Raw genomic sequence first — 23,205 nt, 5'->3', positions numbered from 1 at the left:
AAAGGAATGGCTTTGCAGGGGAGGTTCCTGTGGCTCCTCACACAGCAGGAATCCTCTGGGATGAGAACCCCACACAGGCACTGGGAGGACTGGTGAGGGAGGAGAGCAGAGGAGCTTCCATGTGTGGATGTTTCACTGAGATTGCCTGATTTACTAATGCCCCTTTCAGTGCTTTATATTGATGTAAAATTAATTGTTACCATTATAACTAATAGTACTTAATTCCAGAGGAAAAAAGGCTAGAATTAAATAGAAATTACTCTTATTCTTCAGTTCTCATAATTATACTCATAATTTGAAATATTTTCAGTCCAAACCTTTCAGTTGCAAAGATAATTTTGTATCTATGTCTATAAATTCTTTGTGCTTGCTCATGAGGATGTGATGCTAGGCTCTAGGGAAGACTGTAACATCCTAATGTTTCCTCTGTGTTTCAGGAGAAAGAATGATGGCCACCCTTCTGGTGATTATTAAATAGGTTTCTTTAGATCTTGTTGGCTGTAGCTAAAAACCAGTGGTCCAAATCTGAGGTCATTTGTGCAAAGTTCAGTTTAAAGATTGAGAAATCTGAAAATTTAACCTGAAAAGAATTTGTATCCACCTTAAAAGAACTATTTAAATTATTTGCTTTTTCCTGGGGTTTAAGCTGCATTTGTTACTTTGCCAGTCTAATTCCAGCACAGTCTCTCTGGGTGAGCCTGAGGACAGCAATGAGAGATGAAAGGATGGAGCAGCAACGTGAGCTGTGTCCCTGTGTGCACCATGCAGTGCTTGAACTCAAAATCGTGGGGCATCACAGCTGGGAAACATCTGCACCCAGGGCTGCAGTTCATTCCAGTGCAGGAATGAGCACAGTGCCCTGAGCCTGTGCACAGGCTACAGCAGTCGAGGCAAAAAAGCCAAAAACAGGGCACATGAGGAAAGGCATTTAACAGTGGAGGAAAGCATTTTTTTTTTTTTTAAGAAAGAAATTAAATATCTGAAATACTGCATTCACATTTTATACCATGTTGATGTGTCAAGATCAGCTGCAGAACTTCTGAACTGAACATGTAAACTTGAAGTTTCTGAACACGTTGGAGTTCCAAGCTACAGCTGCTCTCTGCAATTGTCTGCCTATTTTCAATGATGTCTCAATATTTTGATATCTTTTTACATGATGCAAAATGTTCTGGAAGAGAGCAGTGAAACAAAATTTCCTTTCCTTTTGTTAATGCAATTTCCTAGGATATATTTGGCATTACAAACAACTACTTGGAACAGTGAAACGAGTCCTCACTCTGATTTTGCTTTGTCTTTTGTGGCTTTCTTTTACCATTTACTTGCAGCTACAGGTACAAGTGCTAGAGCAGGTTATTCCTCTGAGACTGAAGGCTGGGTAAGAACTGACTCCTTCATTCTCTTGTTCCTGCATGTGAAGGTTGCAGAAAGGTTGTGGGGACTTTCCAAATAACTGGGATCTGCACAGATAGACTGGACCTGTCTAAAAATCAAAAGCATTTTAAAGAGTCAAGGAAAGCACAGTCAAAAGCATCCCCAAGGACTTTAAACATATTTGGGCCATGTGCTTGGAGGAATTCCAAAAGTACTGTAGAAAGGTCATTTTTGGCAGGCTGCTGGAGTATCATCTTCATAACAAATATAGGCATGAATAGGAGAGAGAGAAGGGAGAAGGGAAACACTACAAAAGCAGGATGTATAATGATGATTCAGAAAATTGATCTAGATGTACTCCCACTCACGCACACATAAGCTCAAAGTAGTTTTTACTGATTGCAGATAATTGCATGTTTTCATGATCTTGTTCGTTTGCATTTTTAACTTCTGGGCTGTGCAGAGTGAACAGGCAGCGTGAGTGACTGCACAGGAAGAGACAGGAACGTTTAGGGTCTTTATAAAAAAAGTCTAGAATTATGTGATTTTGGTTCCTCTTCATTTAAGTTTGTGTGTTGACTGAAATTTCTCTGAGTTATGAGTTTTATTATTTTGTTCTATGACTTATAGACTTGAAATAGCACTGTTAGTACTTGTTAAATGAGTAGTTGAATTAAGAGATAGTGGAGAGCATGCATGTATGCTTTTTAAAATAGAAGTGTTTTAAAATTATGTTCATTAATTGATGTAGAAAATTAAACTGCATGGACCCATTGAAATTCAAAACACTGTTATCATTATCCTCACCACTGGAGTAACAGATGGAGGCACTATTGTGCTTCATCACTTGGCACTCTGCAACAACTACTCAGAACCCTATGGCAAAAACAGGCACAAGGTTTTCTGCTTAAGAAGAGAAAGGTTCTGTAGTTGAGTCGATTTAGAGCTGCCTAAATGTTCCTGGATCTGCTGATTGATCCTGGTACACTTTCATGTAAGTGCACATGCAAAGTGCTGGATTTTTGTGTTTGTGTCTGTAGCTGTGCCTGTTACTCTTTACTAGGCATTAACCAGCAGTTTGATTGCTCTGTTCCTGAGGAATAAACAGTGGTGCAAGGAGGAGATTCATACATGTAAAGGGCAAAGCTGCCTATTGACTGGCTGACTCCCACAAAAGCTAACTAGGATTCAAGCAGGCAGGCTGAGTGAGTGGGCTGACACCTTTTGCAGAGTACCTGGAATCTTTCTGACCACAGAGCCACCAGTCAGGAAGGTGAGGGGTGGCCCCTGGAGCTGCTGAGCTGCCTTGTGCATGTTCCCCTTCTAGATTTTACACCTTCCCAAGCCGGTGTTCTCCACCTCCAACTCTGGAGCTGCTCGTGGTCCCCAATTCAGCAGTCCTTCCCCTCTCTATTTTTCACCTTACCTTTCTTCAGCCTCTCTCAGAGCTCAGCAGACTCTGAGCAGCCTGGGCCAGGGCAGTGCTGTGGGGACAAGCCAGAGGTGACAGTCCCTGGAGAAGGCTCCAGGGGTGCTCACAGTGGGATTAGGGAGAGAGAAGGTTATAAAGGTATCCAGGAGGATCTCAGTGTTGCAGAAGAAGAGCAGGTGTCCTGTGGAGAGGTGCCCAGCACAGAGCCATTGCTGCTGCTGTCACACAGTGCAGAGTTTTGCCTTTGTGGCTTTGTGAGTGATGCCTGCTTGGTTTTGTTTAATAATATGACAGATCAAGTGCCCAGAGGTTGGCAGCTGCCTTTCTGACAGCACCATGCCCAGCTGGCAGGCAGTGCTCAGTTCTGTGTGCACATGTCCAGCTGTGTCTTTGTTGGGTGGCAGTGACAGTGACAAGCCAGCCTGGTGCTCGCAGCAGCTTCGTCACACTGCTTTGCACCCTGCAGATTTTGGAACACTTTGCCTGGGGACGTGAAGAACCCAGCCTTTAAGGAATCACCAGCCTTTCAAGGAGCTGGGATTGGAGCTGCTGTGGGTGCTGCTGCAAGGATCAGGAGGTTACAGTGGGTGCAAGGGTGGCATTGACACTGATGTGTTCACCCTGAATTACTGTTCCCCCACCTGAGCATCCTTAGCTCCTGCATCAGGATCTGCAGCAGGCTGAAAATCACTGAAAGTGTCAGGAGGACTGTCCTCTGTTTCCACAGGCATTTGGGTGTGGGGATGCACCACACACATGTGTAAAATGGCCATGGGGATTTATATATGTGTGTGTGTGTGTATTTGAAATAGCTTTCCACTGAAAAATCTGTCTTACTGAGTTTAGTCTGTGGAATTGACATGACTGAGACATTTTCTTGTAATTATACAACTTAAACACAGATAGATAACACTTCTTAAGCTTTGTTGCTGGCATTAGAGTTCTAGGCACTCCAAAGGGTATAAATTTCTGTGCAGTTTTACCACATCAGAGAGGCCTCAGCTGTGGAAATAAAGCTGATGGTCCCACGTTTTCTGCAAGACTCTGAGAGAACATACAATTAAATCTCATTTGGGGAAAGACTGAGACACAAGTAACCAAAGTTTGCACTAGTCTAGCACTCAGAGTTCATTTTTTCATAACTAGCATAAGAACAGCTCACAGTTTTCTTCAAACTTGGTTTCTTTTTGTTTGGAAGTTAAAAATCTTCCATAAAACTTCACTGTCTGAATTTGGCAGCCACTTTGAGGCTTCCACTGACATTAAATGACTCATGGCTACTTTTTTGAAAGACTTTGAAAACTGCAGAGGATTTTTTTTTTTATCACAATGAAAACCAGCATATTATGTTCTATATTCCATTGTTTTCTGCTAAGAATAAATGTCCAATAAAATTACAGACAGGTGTAATTTTACCACAGCTTGAAGATATTTTTAAGTCTTAGAACAACTAAATTGAGCTGTTACTATTTTCTTGGCATGTAGCTTTTCTATTTATTAATTACTATTAAAAACTCCATAAAATAAAATAAATTTAAAAAACAATTTAAGTATTACAATTCTTTGTATGCCTTTTTGTATTTTTTCATACAGAATAAGTTTAGGACAGTATGAGGAGAGAAAGAAGCAATTTATGTTAGAAAATGTCTTTTTCTTCCTTTCTATTACAGTTTTTCATCGCAAAACCAATTTTTTTTCCTCCACTCATTCTTGTAGTGTGCTGCCATGACAATCTGTCCAGAAAGGAGGGGGAAAAGCTGATTGTTCCCTCAAAGAATATAGAAGTTAATACAGTCTCTGTCAGACCACTATTCCCTGAGCACCAGAGGTCCTTTTGACCTGTGGGAAGGCACATGCTAGGGAGAGCTCTGAATTAATGAAGAAAGCAAAATATAGCTTTTTCCATTTGCCATTAGTGCACAGAACAGTGGTCAAATGTCCCCTGGCAAGCTCAGCTTTCACAGATGTCACCTTGGGGTGGTGTCACCACTGAGGTGTGACCCCGCCCAGCAGCAGGGCTGCAAACAGAGGGGAGAATCCTGAACCCTGGTGAATCCTGAATCCTCCAGCCAGGGCTGGGAGCGGGAGAGGAGAGCATGGATGAACTGCAGAATTGACTTCTGTTCTATGGGCAGCACCCAAGCTCCTTCCACAGCTTCCCAGGGCACTGAAATTACAGAATCATCCTAGACTGGCAATCATATTTTGTGAATTTCTCAGTATGGAATTGTCTTATTGATCCACAGAAATTAGGGAGACTGGGCAGGGACTTAATAAATTTACTTGCATGTTTTCAAAATAGAAAATTAGTCCTAGTCTAATACAAATTGCTAATACTTAGTTATGAGGTAGAAAATGTGGTTTTCTTAATTGTGTTTGATAGGTGAACAGGTAAGACAGTGAATACAATTTTTTAATTCTTATATGGAGTGTATTTGAAATTAAGTGAACTGGTACAAATCAGATCATTTCTTTTCATAAGCAGGCATTGTACAATGCTCCCAGCCTTACCACTGTGAGGCTGTAATTAATGTTGATAAATGCTCATGTTCTCTCTGTGCAGCTTCAGCCCACAGACAATTGGTTGTACCAGACCATGTCAAATCTCACACAAAAATATGGCTATAGATCATTTGGTTTAGGGATAGAGTTGAGACAAGTCAATTTATTTCCATTAGTAGCTGAATATGGATTTAAAACTCTGGGGGTCCAAGTGTTTTGTCCATTATGTTCCCAGTCTTTCTGGTGTGCTTTGCTGTGATTTAAGGTGTATCTGCCAAGCTGGCCCCCAGCTTTGGAGTGCAGTGCCAGTTTTCCAAACTGTTTTGGGGGATATTTAACATATCTTCAGTTAAATGTCTTTTTTAACTTTTGAAGGCAGAACTTGTATACTTTCATGTGATGTGATGTCTTCAGATAGCTGCCATTTTGTCAGGGGTCCTCATCCTGAGACAATGAACTTTCAGCTTTCAAAATGCTTGGGTAGGACAAAATGTGACTAAATTCAGGGTTTATCCAATGAAAATCTTTTTGTCTTTTAGAATGACATCTCACATATCCTTTTCAGTTGGCTTTTTTTGCTTCTACTAAGTTCTGATTAGTTTTAACAGTATCATGGAGATCCTGTTTGCACAGATAAGTGTTTTGGTTTTCTTTATATACTTTATGTATCTCAAAGGGGATCACAGTGGAGCTGCTTTTTTGTTCTACTTTTTTTTGTCTTCTCACATGCAACAGGATATGATTGACATGTTCTATTAAAGCATATCTAGATATTCATTAATTCAATTTTAATGGGAGCAGAGTTTCATTATATATCTGAGTTTACTTTAACAATGCTTTATATTAAAATTTCTGTTGGTGCTGTAGCTGCCTTCTCGGGTAAAGAGGACATAAAATTCCTGGATTTAAAGGCAGTTCAGATAAAGATAGTTTTGTTCTGAAAGATCTGCTTTTGGGCAGGGAAAGGGTAAGAACTGTGTGTTATAGACCCTTCTGTGCAAAGCTGAGGGCTGTTCCTGCCATGAGGATTCAGGAGGAGAAGGATTCCTGGGCTGAGGCAGATGCAGAATTAGCCTGGGTGAGAGAGGAGCTTTCCTGCCTGCCTTTGTGTCTCTGGGTCTGTCTTGTTCTGGCTTTCCCTTGTTCCTCGTGCTCTGTGTCATTTCAGTCCCTACATGCAGTCATGGAAGTGATCTTGTGCTCCCAGCACTGGAGAGCAGCTAGGAAGGACTGAACCTGCTTCTGCTGACTAATTAATCAGGTTCTACCCAGACAGAAGGAGCAGAAGAGTCAATAGATCTGGTGTAGCACAACCAGCCCCATAATATCATTTTCCCATCAGTTATTTTAATTGAACTGTTGCAAAGTAAAGAAACATTTAAAATTAAGTATTCAAGACACCAGACTTTCATTATTTCTTGCTTTCTTTTTGCTGAAAGATGTTTTTAAAAATTCAAAGGCTGGTAATTTTAAAGGGAAGTCTTCTGGCATTTGCCTTTATTGCTTTTTCTCACAGATCACCTATGATGTGCAGAAAAGAAGCAGTTCTAACCTCTAAGAAAAGATAAAGAAAAAAAGGTGTTTTTTATTTGTTAAAAAGGGTGAAAAAAGAAGGGTGTTTTTAATTTGTTTAAAAAAACGCCCCAATGCTTCCATTAAGTAACTGGTTAGAATTAATTTGTTTGAGTCTGATTGCATATCTGAAGTCTCCAAAGCACAGAGAAAAAAGTTATGGCAGTGGACACTGCCAATGTCTTTGTTTTCTACATCAAACTAGATTTTGGTCACTGTTGAAAGGTCTGTACAAGGCCACTTGGAGTTTAAAAAATCAATAACAAAGGCAATGTCCAAGTGATTTTTCATGTTCATTAATAGAGTTTATAATTCATTAAAGAAAAACCAACATATTTTCAGAGGTTGTCTTCAAATGGAAATGTTTAATCAGAAATCTAGGGGACCTAGCCAGCCTTCCCTTTACTGTCTTTCACCTGTATGCAAGTTCTGCACAATCTCTCATGCTCTGGCTTTTATTTCAAAACAAATGTTTCAAAAAATGCCTTTAAAATGTCTGCTGGTATTCTGTAGAATGGGTATATACAAATCTCTGCTTGACAGTGGGCACATGCGTGATGGTGGGCTGGAAAACATGCTTGGGAAACACATCTCAGCCTCCAACTTCCAAATTGTTGTCAGTGAGTGACATGGATTTTAAAGCTCTAACAGGTGGTTTGAGAGTGACATACTGGATTGTATCTGAATAAAAATGTTAAACATATTTTGCATTGGAAGTAAGACCTGGGTTATTTTAGGCTGTGATTTTGATTTTGGAGATTACTGAGTGTCATCATTGTTTGATTCCAAGAAGCACTTGTTTTTCAGAGCTGTTAAGGGAGAGGGCTTGGGGCAAGTCTTCAGAGCTCTCTGTCTTAAACCAAGTGACTTTTTAAGACCACAGCCTTTGTTCTGTGCTTCTCTTTCTATTGTTTTTATTTTTTGTTTTTTACAAACTGGGAACATGTTTGTAGTCAGTTCTTCCTGACTGTGAGAAGTTAATTCAAAGAAACCAGTCTTCCAGTTTGCTTTCTCCATTTCTTCTGTCTGGAATGTGTTGACAGCATTTTCTGAGATTCTTTAGAGTGTGTTCTGTTCCTTATTTTCTCCCTAACAAATGTATGGGCAGCTGAAATCCTGGTTTTGTCTGCTGAGTCATGTGCTGTTGGTAATTGTCTTAGCTGTTCAAACCAAACCTGTGTAGTGCTAAACCACAAAATCACAGCTAATTCTAATTCTGGCAGAACCTTTTCCTACAGGACCATGGGCTTTGCTCAGTATGTTCTTAGTGGTTTTGCTGGGAGCTTTTGCCAAGAGTGTAAATGAGACTCAGAGTGTGGTTTTCTTGGAACATTCTTTGAGTGGTGGATTCCACAGGGAGATCCCAGACACTCCATGGGGTATGCTGGTGTTTTAGTACTGTGTGGTCAAGTTGCATCTAATTACAGAAAAGATGAAGAAAGATATCCTGACCCTGCATTTCAGTGCCAGTTGATAAGATATGGTAGCAAAAGAAAAGGAGAATTTTCATTTCCCCATTTCTTCCTACGAAATCCTTTTTCTCTTTGGTTGAATTTACCAGGCTGTGGCAGCTGGAATGGTACAGGAGTAGGAGATGTTCTGTCTTAACTACAGGACTTGCCATTTTCAACTCTGTTCCATTTTATGTTTTTCAGGCATTTCTTGTTTAAGACATCTTCTGGAACTACTCCTCTGTTCAGTAGCTCTTCCCCTGGTTACCCGCTGACCTCAGGAACGGTTTACACTCCACCTCCCAGACTGTTACCTAGAAATACATTCTCCAGGAATGCATTCAAGCTGAAAAAACCCTCCAAGTACTGTAGCTGGAAATGTGCTGCTTTGTCTGCAATTGCTGCTGCAGTCCTGCTTGCCATCTTGCTAGCATATTTCATAGGTAAGGCTGTGTTTTCTCTCTCAAATCACATGGCTGTGTCAGAAATTGAAAGTTCAGCAGATAAAAGGATGGTCAATGTGTTTCACAAATGTGTGTTCTCAGTGAGCAAAGAATATTATTATTCCTTGTACTGATTAATGAGGAAAAAATAAAATGTTCAAGTCACGTTCCCTGTCGTAAGAGCAGTGGAAGCAAGAAATGGATTCAGGGTTTTAATGTGCAGTGTTAACTTTAGGTGTCAGATATGCACATCTCATAGATGGTCCAAACAGAGGGATTTAATGACTTTTTGATATAGTGCCATATGTTTAAAAAGTATTTAGAAAAAAATTGTGATAGGTGGTGAACTCATGTAAGTAACAGAAGCTAGTGGCATTTGAATTCAAATATTACCATCACATGCTGCCTTTAGATAAAAAAACCAAAATAATTTTGATTACTAGTTCTCAGTCTATATTGGTCTGTGTGCCTAAATCCTGGTGCTAAATTTGAATCATTACATAGTTCCATTTTGCATACAGCTATTTTCCATATTCTAATCATCCTTAGTGTTTTTTAAGGAAAAATACAGAAACTCTGAATGCTGTCTTTATTTCCCAGGATTCATATGTTAATAGAGACCACACTGTATTATAATCCTTTCTATGATTTTTTGGGATGTTTTTAACATGGTGCTGAGATTTTGTCATTATTAATTTAATTAACTTAATTAATTTAATTAATTTCTGACTTCCTCCCTCTCCCCTGGTCACCTCTCATTCTCTGTTGTTGTAGAGGGTTTTTTTAGGTGTCTGCACCAACTACCAGTGTATTTTATACCTTTTTCAGTGCCTTTAACAATATGGTGATGGTAGTGAAGTGCTGCACACTCTTTATGTTCTCTGAGTAAATGGCCAAATTATGTTAGCTTGACACTATTTTCTGTTAATACTTTCCAGACCTATGCTTTGTGGGATTTATTTCCTCTCTGAAACCATTCTCACTCATAGCACTCAAAAGATCTATAAAGATGTGCTGAATTTTCCGTTTTTTTTTTTTTTTTTTTTTTTTTTTTTTTTTTTTTTTTTTTGATCCTATATAGCCTGACTCTTCAGGATAGATACCATTTTCTAACAAAACCCCATTTTTCATACTAATGAGCTTCCATATGTGATTAATATATACAGTAGTAGGAGAGAGCTGGCTGACTATTCCTGCTGTCTGTTTAGTCCAGACCTACATCCCAGAACACTGAGTACTACAGATCTAACCATATTTCAATATTTCCCCTGTAGAAAGCCTCAGAAGAATAACAAGCTTAGTTTGGTGTATAAATGAAAAGATTGGAAAGCACATAATTCATTGAAGTTGACAGTTATCATCCAGCAGCTCCCTGTTAGAGTGATTATGCACATGGGAAATGATACACTGCAAGTTGAACATTTTAATCATGTGCATAACTTTGAAGTGATGGATTATGAAATGTGTTTTTTCCTTGGTATTTAGGTTACTGTAATCTTAAGCAAAATTGCTTTTTACACTTTCATATATAAGACAAGAGAATGTAAAGCAATGTATTGACTCTTAATAATTGATGAATGATCTATCATTTCAAGTAAGGACATAATTGATCCATTTTGACAGAAGTTTTTGAGGTCTTCTTTCCTGTTGAAAGAATGATGAGCACAATAGAGTTGGTAGTGAACACAACAAAGCAGGGTTTAGGAGAGAGTGTTAGCTCAAGGTTTAAATAATGAGAAGTTACCTGACAAGCTTCATGCCATACACAGGAAAGAATAAGTGTATGTCAAAACCAGAAAATAGCTGAAATGAATCCTATGAATAAATTTGATAGATCCACTGTGATCATAATTTAGAGTGATGGAAGAGAGAGAAAAAGAAAAAACAAAAAAAGCAGTGGTATAGCCTTAGATACATGAGAACAACAGAAAGGTAAAAGCAAAGTGCTTTAGGTAGGCCATTTATTAAATTAATTCCTTCACTCTCAGCAAAAAATCATACAATTCATTGCACATGACAAAGAGCAGGTGTAAGACCATCAGCTATAAACTAACCCTTGCTGTCCTCCAACAGTGTGACTTAAGGTGCTAAATCATTTCCTGATTTCAAAAAATGAAAGGCTTTGAAGGTGCTGCTATTGTATTTCTGCCTTACATGTCCACAAAGAAAATTTCTTGCTCTCTACCATAGCAGAGGTTCCATCACTGGGGTTACATTAGCTATAAGTAAGAGTTATAGAAAAAGTAATCAAAACTTGCAGAAAATGGTTCTGCTCCTTAGGATGGTCAGTGTATTTGGGCTGTGTGAACGATTGTATCCATGCAGGACCAAATGCAAAATGCAGTGATGGCAAATGTGAGGTAAATTATATTGAAAGAGGACTTTGAAGTTCTCATTCTCTTTAGGATTTCTAAATAAATTGTCCTATCATAAAAGAGATGGGAGAATTGCTATGGAAGGATCATTGAACACATGATGTCTACAGGTTTAAACATGGGACTTTGAGACTGCAAAAGATTATGGCTGGTTTGAAAAAATTATAATGAGGGTGATTTATAGAGAGAAGCAAAAAAAAAATCTCATAACTGATAGAAAAGAAAAATAAATTTAAAAATTATTAGACATTCCTATTAGGCATGCCTTTCCTCCAACACACAACTAAAAATACAGTGAATGAAATGAAAAGGCAGTTTATTAAATGCTTTAAAAATAAATTCATATTGCATAAATAACCTTTGGAACTTTTTGCCACACTACATAATTGATGTTAAATAAAGATACTACTGAGATTTTAAGTTAAACATTTGTCAAAATAATGGCAATATGCCTTGTTAGAAGGTAACTTTGGGTTTTCTTTTCTTTTAAAGATACATATAGATTGATAGTTTATATCATAATATGTCATCAAAGTCTGGATATTTAGATAGACTCTTCCTTTATAGACCAGTCAGTTCCACTGTTATCTGAATTTTTCTAAATCTTCTTCTGCAAACTACCCTGATTGATGTCTAGGAGAAAATTCTGCAGATCTGCATTGTGCTGGTCCAGTGTGATAGGGCAGCTGTTTGTGCAGAATGGGTTTGGTTCTGTGTGCAGGCATTTTCCCATCTTGGACATACTGATCTGTGTCTGAATTCCTTCACACTGGCAGGGCTTCTGCAGAAACTTTAACACAGTTCAGATTCACCAGGTTAAAAATAAATCAGGGGACTTTTGCTCTTCTTGTTAAAGGACTAGACAGAGGAAAAAAGTGCAGATGGTGTGTATGAAAGAGCACATTAAAATGTTTCTATGGCCAATTGTTAAACTATTTTTAGTAGTAGAAAATAGGTTAAAAAGTCACTTCAATTAACTTTTCCATTACATGATGTACACCAGGCTGTCTGCACATTTAAAGCCAGGTTTGTCACTTCTTCTTGTTTCCTCAATAGCCAGATGTGAAAGAAATGCAGAGTAGTAGTTGCTAGTATTACACAACCTTTTGGTAAATTCCAGCATGAAGGATGAAAATAAAATTGTCCCACAGTCCTCTCTGAGACTTGTGCTATTTCACAAAGCCCAGGAGTTATTCCTATTATCCAGGGGTGACATATGAAGAATGTAGAACCAGCCATTCAAATTAGGACATCCTGAAGATATTGGGCTGGTGGTAAAACCCAGTTACAGGAAAGTAATTTATAAAGTGTCAAAAGGAAAGCATATACCACACATATTGTCTTTGTCAGAGTGTTCACTTCAGAGGTTAAGGGAGTGATGAAAGCATTTGTCATGTTAAATTAGTTTTTAGCTCTTTTGATTCCTGCCAAACTTGGAGGAGAAAAATATAAAAAAGAAGAAAGAAGGAGCATAAAAAGAGTCACCTTGTCTTTTTCACAAAGTAATTGCTGCCAAACATAAATACCACGTTTTTGTAAGCCCTATGCTGCTCTGATTTCTGCCAATCTATCTTTGAGCATCAAAGAACATCTGACCATCAACATGTCAGTATATTAAAAATATGGTAATTTAAATATTTAGACTTTCCTGTAGGGGAAAAAGAAAAAGCCCTGAACTGTTATTTCCTGTGGAAATTAAAAGTTGTGATGGGTTTAAAGATGTTTCACTTGAAAATAGTATCTTGATACTCACACTGAAACTTTTGGATATTGATGTTATTTTATCTAACATCATATGCAAGAAAATACAAGAAAAATTAAAGAAAAATGACATAGACTATGAGAGAACCATTCTTGTACCACGCCTTTAGTGCCTGTGTTGCACATGAAAGCATTATTAGTCATTTATTCCTCAGTGTTATTTGACCTTAAAGACACATGAGGCTTAAGATAAATTTCAGGTTTCTGCATAAACCTGAAATAATATATTCACTTCAGTGCCACAGAAAGGACTGAATTGCCAAACGGTCTGGCAGTTAATTAAGCAAATGAAAATGTCTTTCTTTTAAAATTGGAAATTAGAACCTGAAAAATAGCTCTTCACAGAACATAAGATATAGGGAAATAAATGGTTAATTTATGTAGTTTTTCCTCTTGTACCACAGAAGTATTCCTTTGTTGAGAGAGAGAGAAAAAAAATCTGTAAGAATTTCTGATTTGGAAGCAGAAGTCTCATCTTTACTTTGCATCAAATATCTGTACATGGTACAGTTTGCAAAAAATTATATCCTTCAGGTGTTGATATCAACTTCTTTTCTTCCCACAAATTTTTTTGCTAATGTAAGTACTTGGATGGCATTTGTTGTTCATTCATGTTTTTAAGTTCTTCCACTCCTAAGTCAAGTTGTCTTTTTGTCTCTGATTCCATAGATGAGGATTCATCAAAATAGGTTGCTGAAGTGCCTGTCTTATGTACCCACTGATTTTTTTTTCTGTTTCTGGGTTGTTCTTTACAAGTAGGAACTTCCATTTCATTTGATTTTTTTTATTTTGCATTCATTTATTACTTGTGGAGTCAGAAAACCACAGCCTTTGTCTTGTCCAGACTTCACTGAAATTAAATTTGCTAGACATTTTAGAAAGCAAGACTGAAAAAGGGAAAATCATGCAAAGCTGGAGCCTCTGAGAGGCAGAGGGCATCTGGCTGCCAATCACTGAGATCAGATTCACTTGAAATCAATGTGAACCCAGGGAATGCTGCATCTTGCAAGATTAGCTGATGACAGAAGGTTCTGTTCTTAAATTTGCATTGAAAATAGGTGTCAGTTAGGGGCAATAATTAAATTTTAGAATATGCCTGTCATATTTTAAATGTCACACATTCAGTGATTCTTATTGACTGCTATCAGTCAATCTGAGTGAGAAAAGTGTGTAGCAGCTCAATAAGCTTGTCTCACACTACCTCTGAGAAGTTTTAGGAAAAAGCATCTGGCTTCATTCCACAAAAAACTAGGTGCTAGCATTGTCTAGGAAATTCAGGTGTGGCTTTTTAGCCTAGCAAGTGTCCCTTCTCTATTCCACAGTCCAAAGGTGTGAGGGATTCATGATGCTACAGAGACAGTTCTAGAGAGAAGCTGCTCCAGCTGCACCATGTGTGCAATGCCACAAAGAACAGGAGGACTTTGACATGGAATTACTTGGGTATAGTTTTCCTGGGCTTTTCCTGAGTCAAAAGCAAAAGCTTGACCTGCAGTTTTGTTCCAAGAAAAGTGAGTTTACTGTTGTTCAGCCTAGCAGAGATCTCGGGGAGAAGGAGAGGAGGAGGATTTCAGTGTGGAGGGGCAGTCTCACAGCCTGGGCAGTTCTTTGTGGCACATTTTCATACCGTGAAACTCAGCACTCCAAACTAGAGTGACACCAATGTTCCCATGCCTCTCAAAGTGCTATCATGTGCTTAGCTTAGCTCTTGCCATTGAAAACCTTTCTTGCTCAGCTGCCAGGCTGAACACACTCTGAAGGCTTGGCAGGAGACAGGGACAGGGGACAGAGATCACAGGATGTTTTCTTTCATGTGTTACTGGAGTTGTGTTTTCAGGGCACGTTTTGGGTTGTTAATGCAAATTGCACAGCACAATCTAGGATGGGTCTGAGGAAACATTTTTCACACATGCTGGTAGTGCTCCCCAGGAGCTGTTAAAATATATTGCTTTGAACTTGAGTAAAGAAACACAGCTGCCTGGCTGCTGCTTGCTGTCCTGGCTGTGCCTGCACTGCTCAAAACATCTGCTTGGCCAAGGTTAGTGCAACAGAAATGGGCAGTGTGATGTGACAGGACAGAAATGGCCAACCCAAATATTATAGAGAGATGCTTACAATTACTAATTTATTAGTACAGTCATTGTTTGTATAATAGAAACTTTGGGGTTTTTTTGGACACAGCTGCAAGAATGGCTTCCTCAGAGGTGCTTTCTCTTTTTTCTCTCAGTTGTGAAAGTACAGGTTGTGCTTCACATTCCCTTGCCATCCTGCCATGCACAAACCAGAAAATATGCTGGATTTCATGATGGCTATGTGACAGAGACTATTCTCACCTTCTTCAGTGCAAATACCTAACATTATGAATTTTTTAGTGGTCTAGGATTTAATCCCAGAATCACAGCTATGAAATCTTGTCAGGGCAAAGAGATAGCAGAGATAAGTAGATGCAAAATGATACTTGCAGGAAATCAGGGGGGGAAATGATGAAAAAGTGTTGAGATATTTTACTGAGACATGCTTTATAACCCAGCCCAACAAACTGAGATGAAGCCATTTTTCAGGGGAAGGGTAAGCATAAGGGATATTGAAGATTAAATTTTGCTAACGTAATGCCAAGTCAGAGATACCTATCAAATAAACCTGTGGTCATTCTCTCTGAAAAGTCAATGTTCAATATCAGTGTAAAATGTCTCATTTCTTCCTAGGGAAACATTGCTCTCTTAACAGTTATTTAGACTGAGATCACCAGTTGATCATTTATAGATTCATTTATATTGATTATTTGTTGCTGTGTTTCTTTGTTGACTCACTGTGTTGTTTTGCACTTAGTGTGCTTATGGATTTTATTTAAGTATAGCAGTACATATTTGCCTGTAGGAATATAATTATTGCTCTGTGGGTTCATAGAGGATTGAAAGATTTGACATGGATTTTGTAAGTGTGGCTAATGGAGCTCTTAAAGCAGTATTATGAATGCCATGAAAAAAAAAAAAAAACACTAATAAAAAATACTTAAGTGTGCTAAAGAGACAGGAGAATATTCAAGAAACAGTTAAGGAACTTGGATGAACACAAAATAAAAATTTATAATTAAATTCAATTTCTGAAAATAATAAGACAGGGTGACAGAGTAGGGAATTTATGGGGCAAAATAAGTTGAACAAATTGGAAGAAAAATGACACACTACAGAAAACTATACCCACTATATAATATAATGGGATGAATTTATCTCAGTGATTTAAAAGCTGTTTAAGATACAGTTTTCAGATTAATTTCAGCTTTTGCTTATTCAGGGTTTAATTTTATGTAGCTTGCTGCATCACACTTTGACCTGCCTTCTCATGTCACTGCTCAGAGCCCAGCCATCAGATATATTCTGTATGTCCAGTAATAAAGTCATTGACTTGCCAAGGTCACACCATATTTGTGTGATGTTGTGCCTTGTTATTAATTCCCTGCAAGATAGCTTTGTAGCTATAAACAGGAAAAATGACATCTTCTGTGACAACCTGTCTGACCCCTGGGGAAAATTTTGCTCTCCAGATTTGAACTTGCAAGGTTATAGGATGATTTGTGTTGGAAGGGACCTCTGGATGTGTCTTCTGCTCCAAATGGGTCATCCCTTATGTTCACCCTGCTCTTGAAGACCTCTGAGGACAGAGATTGTGTGTGACTTTATCTCCTTCATGACCTTTGGTTCCAACAGGCTGCTTTGTATGGGTAGAGGCAAGCCAAAGGTTATTTTATTTATTAGAGCAATGTGCACAGGAAGGAGAGGCTCCCTTTTGGACTGATGCATGTATAACTTATAGTCAGCAAACTCTCTTTTAATTTCTCATAATAGTTTCTGACATCAGAAGCTTGTATTACAATGCCAAAATGAAGAATGTAGTTGGTTAGAAAAATCATGTTTTGACTTGTATGTTGAGCAGATTTGATAATGAGAGAATCAGTATTGAACCCCACTGTGTGATTGTGAAACACTCTTTATGTCTTTATCTTGGCTATTACTAAATAATTACTAGACAAGGCAAGCATTTGTATTAATGCAGCTCCTGAATGGAAAAGGAATTTCATTCTCTAATGTTGATCTTACAGAACCTTATCTAAAACCATAAATATGCTCTAGGTTTAGTTTGTTTTCTTCTCTGGGGCATCCAGATTTATCCCTCTGTGTCATATTTACTTTTTAAAAGGTATTATACATAATACATAACAGTGCTGCAGTTAATTGAATTTCAGGCTTTATTTTAATTTGCTGGTTGGTTGATCAGCTGATTTCCTACAACATTTTTCATACTAAATACTTTCTGAGAAAAGCTACAGAATAGAAAATGTTTTCACATGCTGCTGCCAGTGTGGCAGAGCAGGCTCCCCACGTGCTGGATGACAAGGTGTCTCTGTCTGTGGCACTTTACTTGCCTTGCAGGAATCAGCCTGGAGTAGACAAGACTCTTGGAAAGGTCAGACAGTCTGTTCCATATATGCTGCTCATCCCTGCATGTTAACAGTTGTTTTGTTTAAATTTGGGTGTTGTGCACTGTTCCTGCAGTTCTCTTTTGTATTTTCTGCATATTTGCATCTTCTTCTTTCAATTCACTTACTTCTCCTGCAAGAGGCTTCCTACATTCTCGAGGTGCAGGTGGCTGCAAATCTCTGCTGTAGGGAGCAGAGGGTGAGGAATGAGCTGGGCTGCAGGAGCTGCTCAGAGCCCCATCCATGCTGACTGCAGCACAATGCCAGGGATCCACTGCTGCTGCTCAGGATCAACTTCACATAAACTGACTTGAGTGCAGTTGCACTCACAGTGAGTCCAAAGCCATCCTGCTATAATCAAGAGATTTCATTTTTCAAATAGGATCTTTTTGTTATAGCTTTGTCTCCTAAATATGGAAGCCATGAAACCCTTCTGTAATTCCAGGGGAGCCAGTTCAATCCAAGGCAGGTGGGTTGTCAGCAAACTCAGGTTTTGCTCCTGACAGCTGGAATTGGAGTTGTGAGGGTAATATTTTCTTTTGCAGAAGGAAGATACTCCTTCTGTCAGACTGTACTGTCACTAGAGGATTTCTGCTTTCAGTTATTAAAGGCTCTAAAAGAGAGGTAAATAGTGCTTGATGTGCTGAGAAAATTAATGAATGCTAGAAAAATGTCAGGAGTACATAGCAAGTATCCCAAGGTAATATAAGAGTAGATATGAACTTGTGACATCTTTGCTGGTCTGTGGAAAATGCAAAAGAACTTTAGACTGAAAGAGAAGTGAAGCAATTTCACAGCAGGCACACAAACAATTACCAGAACTGGGAAATGCAGCAACAAAGCCCCACATACCTCATGGTGATGGGTTACTGTGCCTTTTGCATCCCAGCCTTTTCCAAGGAGAGACCTGTGTGTGTTGGTAAGAATGTGGTGCAGAGCTGGGAGCTGAAAATAGGGAATCCTGTTAAAACTGGCCACAAGGTAGCAGGGAGTAGCAAGAGAAAAGAGATGCAATTTAGGCTCATATGATTTATTGGGACAAAAAATTATTTTACCTGTTGTTTCTTTCTTCATATGTATCCCCTTTTTACATCTTGAGAATCCATTAATCACTGAAATTCCAACTCCAACCACATTAGAAAAGAAAGACCCTAATGGAGTCTGCTCATTAAGAAAAGCTCAGGGATCTGATTACTTACTCTTGCAGATGGAGTTTGACCTTTTCTTAAAACATATTTATGTAATTTTAACTCTTATAATGTTGTCTTCATGGCCAGAATCTGAACCTTAAAAACATCAAAGTTCTTATACAAGCGTTTAGGGATTTGGGGCTTGGTTCACAGAGAGTATTAGTCTTTTCCAACCAGAAGAATTTTTCAGCACCTCTGGAGGCTTCCTGAAAATCCTAAAACAAATAATAGAAAAATAGTGATTTAAAACCTAATTTCTAATACAAACCAGCTCTGGCTGTCTAGATGAAGAATAAGCTTCAATAAATGGGAGACAGACGCAGGCTCTTCAGTATGAAGAGTAGCGAGGATGCAGAAATAGAAATAGGTTTTTCATTACTTGAGGGATTATGCTTGGGCCAGAAATGCCAAATATTCTGTGGACCGCAGCTGCACTTTCAGTCTGCTGTTGTATTAGCTGGTAATAGTAAAACAATGATGTGGTGGTAGAGACAGCTATTTGTTCTCAGAAATACAGAAAAGTTGTTTTCCCTTTCTTTGCTTGGATTGGCATCTTGTCCTCCATGGCATGTCCTAAACTTCTGTCCTATTGCAGTAAATGAACTACAAATTAAAATATACATTCTCCTTGAGAACCACCTGAGGATGCTCTTCCAGCTGCTGATGTGCTCCCTTAGCCAATTTTTTCTTCTGTCCTTGTGACATCCCTTAGTCAATTCAGGGGCTCGTTATTTCCTTGCACAACTGGGTCAGGGCAATTGCCTGAGCAGCCCTGGGCAGCACCATCCATTAGACCTGCAGCAATGAAGGAAAGGGGCTGCTGTCCCTGGGAGCAGGGAGTTCAGAGATGTTCAGGAAAACAGCAGGATCCATCTTACTCCTCGACTGTTTTCCTGTCACTTGATCAGCACTGCCCACTCTCATATTAACAGAGAGACTGGAAATAATTTTGTTTTCAGGATGTAGCCCGATGGAGGGCTTTACTCAATCTCATCTGAGAATATTTGTAAAGGAGAATTACTTTAGTTAAAAAGCTGTGGTTTTCATCTCTTTAGATTTTTTCTTTTAGATCTCTGGCAGAATGAGTTTTATCTTTTGCTTTAGGCCAAATAAAGGTTTAACAACATTTAACACCATTCTCTTCATCTTTAGATTTTTTCTTTCCCTGTCAAAAATCTATATGTTTCCTGTCTATAAAAATCACCATAAAAGTGGTCTGCTTAACTCCATTTCCCCATGCTATGAAGCATTGTTTTAATATGTTGTTTGACTTTTTATACTGAGCATTCATAAATCATTCATCTTTTCTCCTATATTTACCATTAGAAAACTGTAAACAGCTAGAACAGAAAAAGGCTTTTAAACACAGTGCAGTTGGCTTGACATTGCTTTGGCACTCCTGGAGTGCCAAATATACAGCAGGTACTTCAGCAGTGGGAGTTTTCTCTGCTTTGCCTCTGTGTGTATTTCAATGGACAGTTTTCCTGTGTTGCCCATGATTTGAGAAGCCAATATTTAGTACAGAATTACTATTTCAATGAATTTGGAATTCCTGGATGCCATTTCAAAGCTGTCAGCATGACAACCTGCATTTCAGCTCTGGTCTGCAGGAGACCCTTTAGCTGCTGTTGGCAGTGGTGGAGTTTTGAGGTGAGGGGCTCAGGTCACCAGGCAGTGCAGCCTGCTGGAACAGTCCATGCAGCCCCCAGGTTCATTCTGGCACTCTTTGTCCAGGGCCCCAGAGTCACAGGAAAAGCATGAACTACAGGTTGTGGATTGTGCTGCAAATCCTGCTCTGGCAGCTCTGCTGCTGGGACCTTGGATTTCCAGTTTTAACAGAGGGTGCCTTTATCTGGGACTGAGACCAGTGTGGGTCACTGATGAGGAATCATTTCCCAGGAATGGGGCAGCACAAGGCCTTGAATTGCCTTCATAAAATCCATTTTATTTGTTATCTTTTGAGTATGGAGCCTTATTCTGAGCACAGATCTCTGCTTTTGCTGATAGAAAGGTGCAACCCAAAGCTCATAGCCCAAAGCTTAGGAATTCCAGCTCTCTTTACATATTTCCACTCTTTGCATTCTAGATCTAAGCTATTCTTTACATGCTTTCAGCAGATTTTGTTTTAAATGCTCTCCATTAGGAGTTTCTGCTGAGTGCTGCAACTTGCATACTCTGACAATCCCAGAGCAGTTTGCTAAAGAGGTAATGGCTGCATGTACTGCACACCTTGCTTTTTCTCTAGTGTAGTGGTGACTCTGGAATTGTCAATATTTTTAATAGTTGTAAAAAGCAGTTTCCTTAGTTCAGTGCTCAGGGGTTTGACATGTGAGTAAATTACTGAATACAGTAGGTCACCAGTAAGCATCTATGTGAATGCTATTAGCCAAAATTTGTTAAAATCTGTGATTTTTTTAAAATTTGGTTTTACTGTGGGACCCCAAATCTTTCTGTTTTCAGAGACAAAAGATTTTTATAACTTCTTGCAAGGCAAAAAAGGCCTCAAACACCAAATGTTAAGCTTTGGGGGTTTGGAGGTGGCAGAAATTCAGTCTTTCACTTTGCGTAGTAATGTTGCTCATGAAAATCTTCTGATGAAAGAGTTACTGAGCAGAGGGCAGGAGAATGAAAGCAGTTTGGTTGTTTTCAACACTCACTCCTCATCTGGTCTCAATTCTGGTGCTCAGGCACACGGTACTGGTAGGAAAAGGGGAAGGTTTGCAATTGTGGGGAAGGTAACGGTGAATTTTTGTTGCCTTTGGCTGGAAATTTAAAACCAGTTTAAATTTAAAGCCTCCTTTCTTGGCTGAAGGAAAACATCAATCCTAGATGCTTCCTCCTCCCTTGCAAGACTGTGGGGCCTCTTCCCCCTCTCCCCTGCTGGAGTATCCTTTGTCAGGTTGATTTATGGCAGAGTGCACTGTGCACTGTGCTCTGTCTTTAGCAAGTCACACCATTTACCAGCTCTGGGCTGGGGAGGCCTCTGGAGCCCGTGGGTGTCACCTCCATGGAAATATCCCCTTTGCCAGCTCAAGAACTGGAAATCCTGCAGCCATTCATCCCTGGCTTTCAGTAGTATAAATGCCCCACATGCCATTTACAAATATAGACATTATTGCTGAGCATGAAATGCCATTTCAGTTTGAACTCTCTGACTAGTCTTCTAAGATAAAGATAATGTTATTCTATGGTAGTTTTACCTTTCAGAGCTTTTTCTAAATATAAGCAGTTTTTCCCTAAAGCCTTTTTGTGGAAGTCAAAGGTCTGGATGGAAATGGCAAGATCATAGTAGAGTTTGGGCTGGATATTATGAAAAGGCCAAATTTGTAGTAGACAGAATTATATATTACATGTCTCTAGCTAGCTTATTGTGTTTATGTGGATTGATATGTACAAATTGGACTGATTTCTCTACAAATTTTACTGATTTCTTTCACCTGCTTTTTGTTGTGTGCTACTAGATGCTCTTAAGTCATATCCAGATAATTCTCTTTGATGTACTAAAATGAAATAATATTACAATGAGCTGACAGAAACTATGAAAATATTTCCCCTACAAAAATTAGCTCACTTATTTAATGTATTTCTTCAGAGTTTTACCCCAGGTACATTCTTGAAAGTTGTCCATGGACAACTGGACTGTTCTGAAGTTTGTTAGAAATGCACAAGTCAGGAGTGGGAAAATTTATCATAGTTTGTCTAAACTTTTCTGCAGCAGAGGAGAAGCTTACAAAAACAGCTGTGACAGTAACTGGAAATAGTTTTATTTCCTTTTGTGAAATTTACAGTGTTTTGAAGCATTCAGTATTTTGGAGGAATCTAGTACATATTGCCACCTTATATTTCCAATACTTGCAATGAATAATAAAATTGTGCTCTTTTTATCAGGAGGAATGTTCCTCAGACCCTTTGTTACTGCAGGCTCGGTGCAGTGCTTTGGATAAGTTTAAGTGTGGCTTGAGGGTCACTGAACACTAAATCCAGACTCTCCCACCAGATGTGCAGATCAGCTGGGTGTGCTCAAAGCCACTGCTCCCTGTGCAGGCTGGTGCAAAAGAGGGCACCAGGGAAGGTCTTTAAGCACAAGATATTTAGGACAAAGCAGTTTGTCCCTCTAACTCTCACCTTGACAGAATGGGTTTAAAACCAGCCTGTGGCTGGCAAAACTCGAGCTGAAAGAATTCCTGGACTGCTCTGAAGCTTTGAAGGCAGGTTTGCTCTCAGTTCCCTGGCTGAAGGTCAGATCAGCCTCCCGACAGCCAGGGCTGGGGGCAGGCGGGAGGCAGAGCAGATTTTCCCTTCCTCATCCCTTGTGCAGGATCATCTGGATGTGCCCATCGGTTCCTGCCTGCCCTTGGCTCCACAGAGCCTCCCTGGCACCATCAGTCTGCTCCACGGGCTGGGCTGCCATGCTAGGAAAACAAATAGCACTGCTGCCCCAGCCAAGGACTAACAGATGGGGCGAGCTCTGCTGTCCTCTCCTGAAATCCAGCTAGAAAATCGATAACCAGCTTTTCCAACTTCAACTGAAAAAAGCGAGTCCCAGATCTACAAAAGGAATTTCGTGTACCTCTCCATTGCATTTGCCTTAAGGTTGATAGATTTCTTTTAATATTTTTTTCCTTCCTCTA

General features: G+C 39.2%; 1 protein-coding gene across 1 annotated transcript in view; it reads left to right on the top strand.

Annotated features, from left to right (window-relative positions):
• TENM2 (teneurin transmembrane protein 2) overlaps positions 1-23,205 on the top strand; it is a 602,965-nt gene that overhangs the window by 433,286 nt on the left and 146,474 nt on the right. The window contains exon 8 of the mRNA XM_056502736.1: positions 8,536-8,774. Within this exon, the coding sequence (XP_056358711.1) occupies positions 8,536-8,774 (239 nt within the window). The remainder of the gene's footprint in view (positions 1-8,535; positions 8,775-23,205) is intronic.

The sequence above is a fragment of the Oenanthe melanoleuca genome, chromosome 13 (genome assembly GCF_029582105.1).
Source record: "Oenanthe melanoleuca isolate GR-GAL-2019-014 chromosome 13, OMel1.0, whole genome shotgun sequence".
NCBI classification, from domain to species: Eukaryota; Metazoa; Chordata; class Aves; order Passeriformes; family Muscicapidae; genus Oenanthe; species Oenanthe melanoleuca.
Note: the sequence above shows the minus strand (reverse complement) of the source record. Positions and strands in the feature narration are given on the sequence as shown.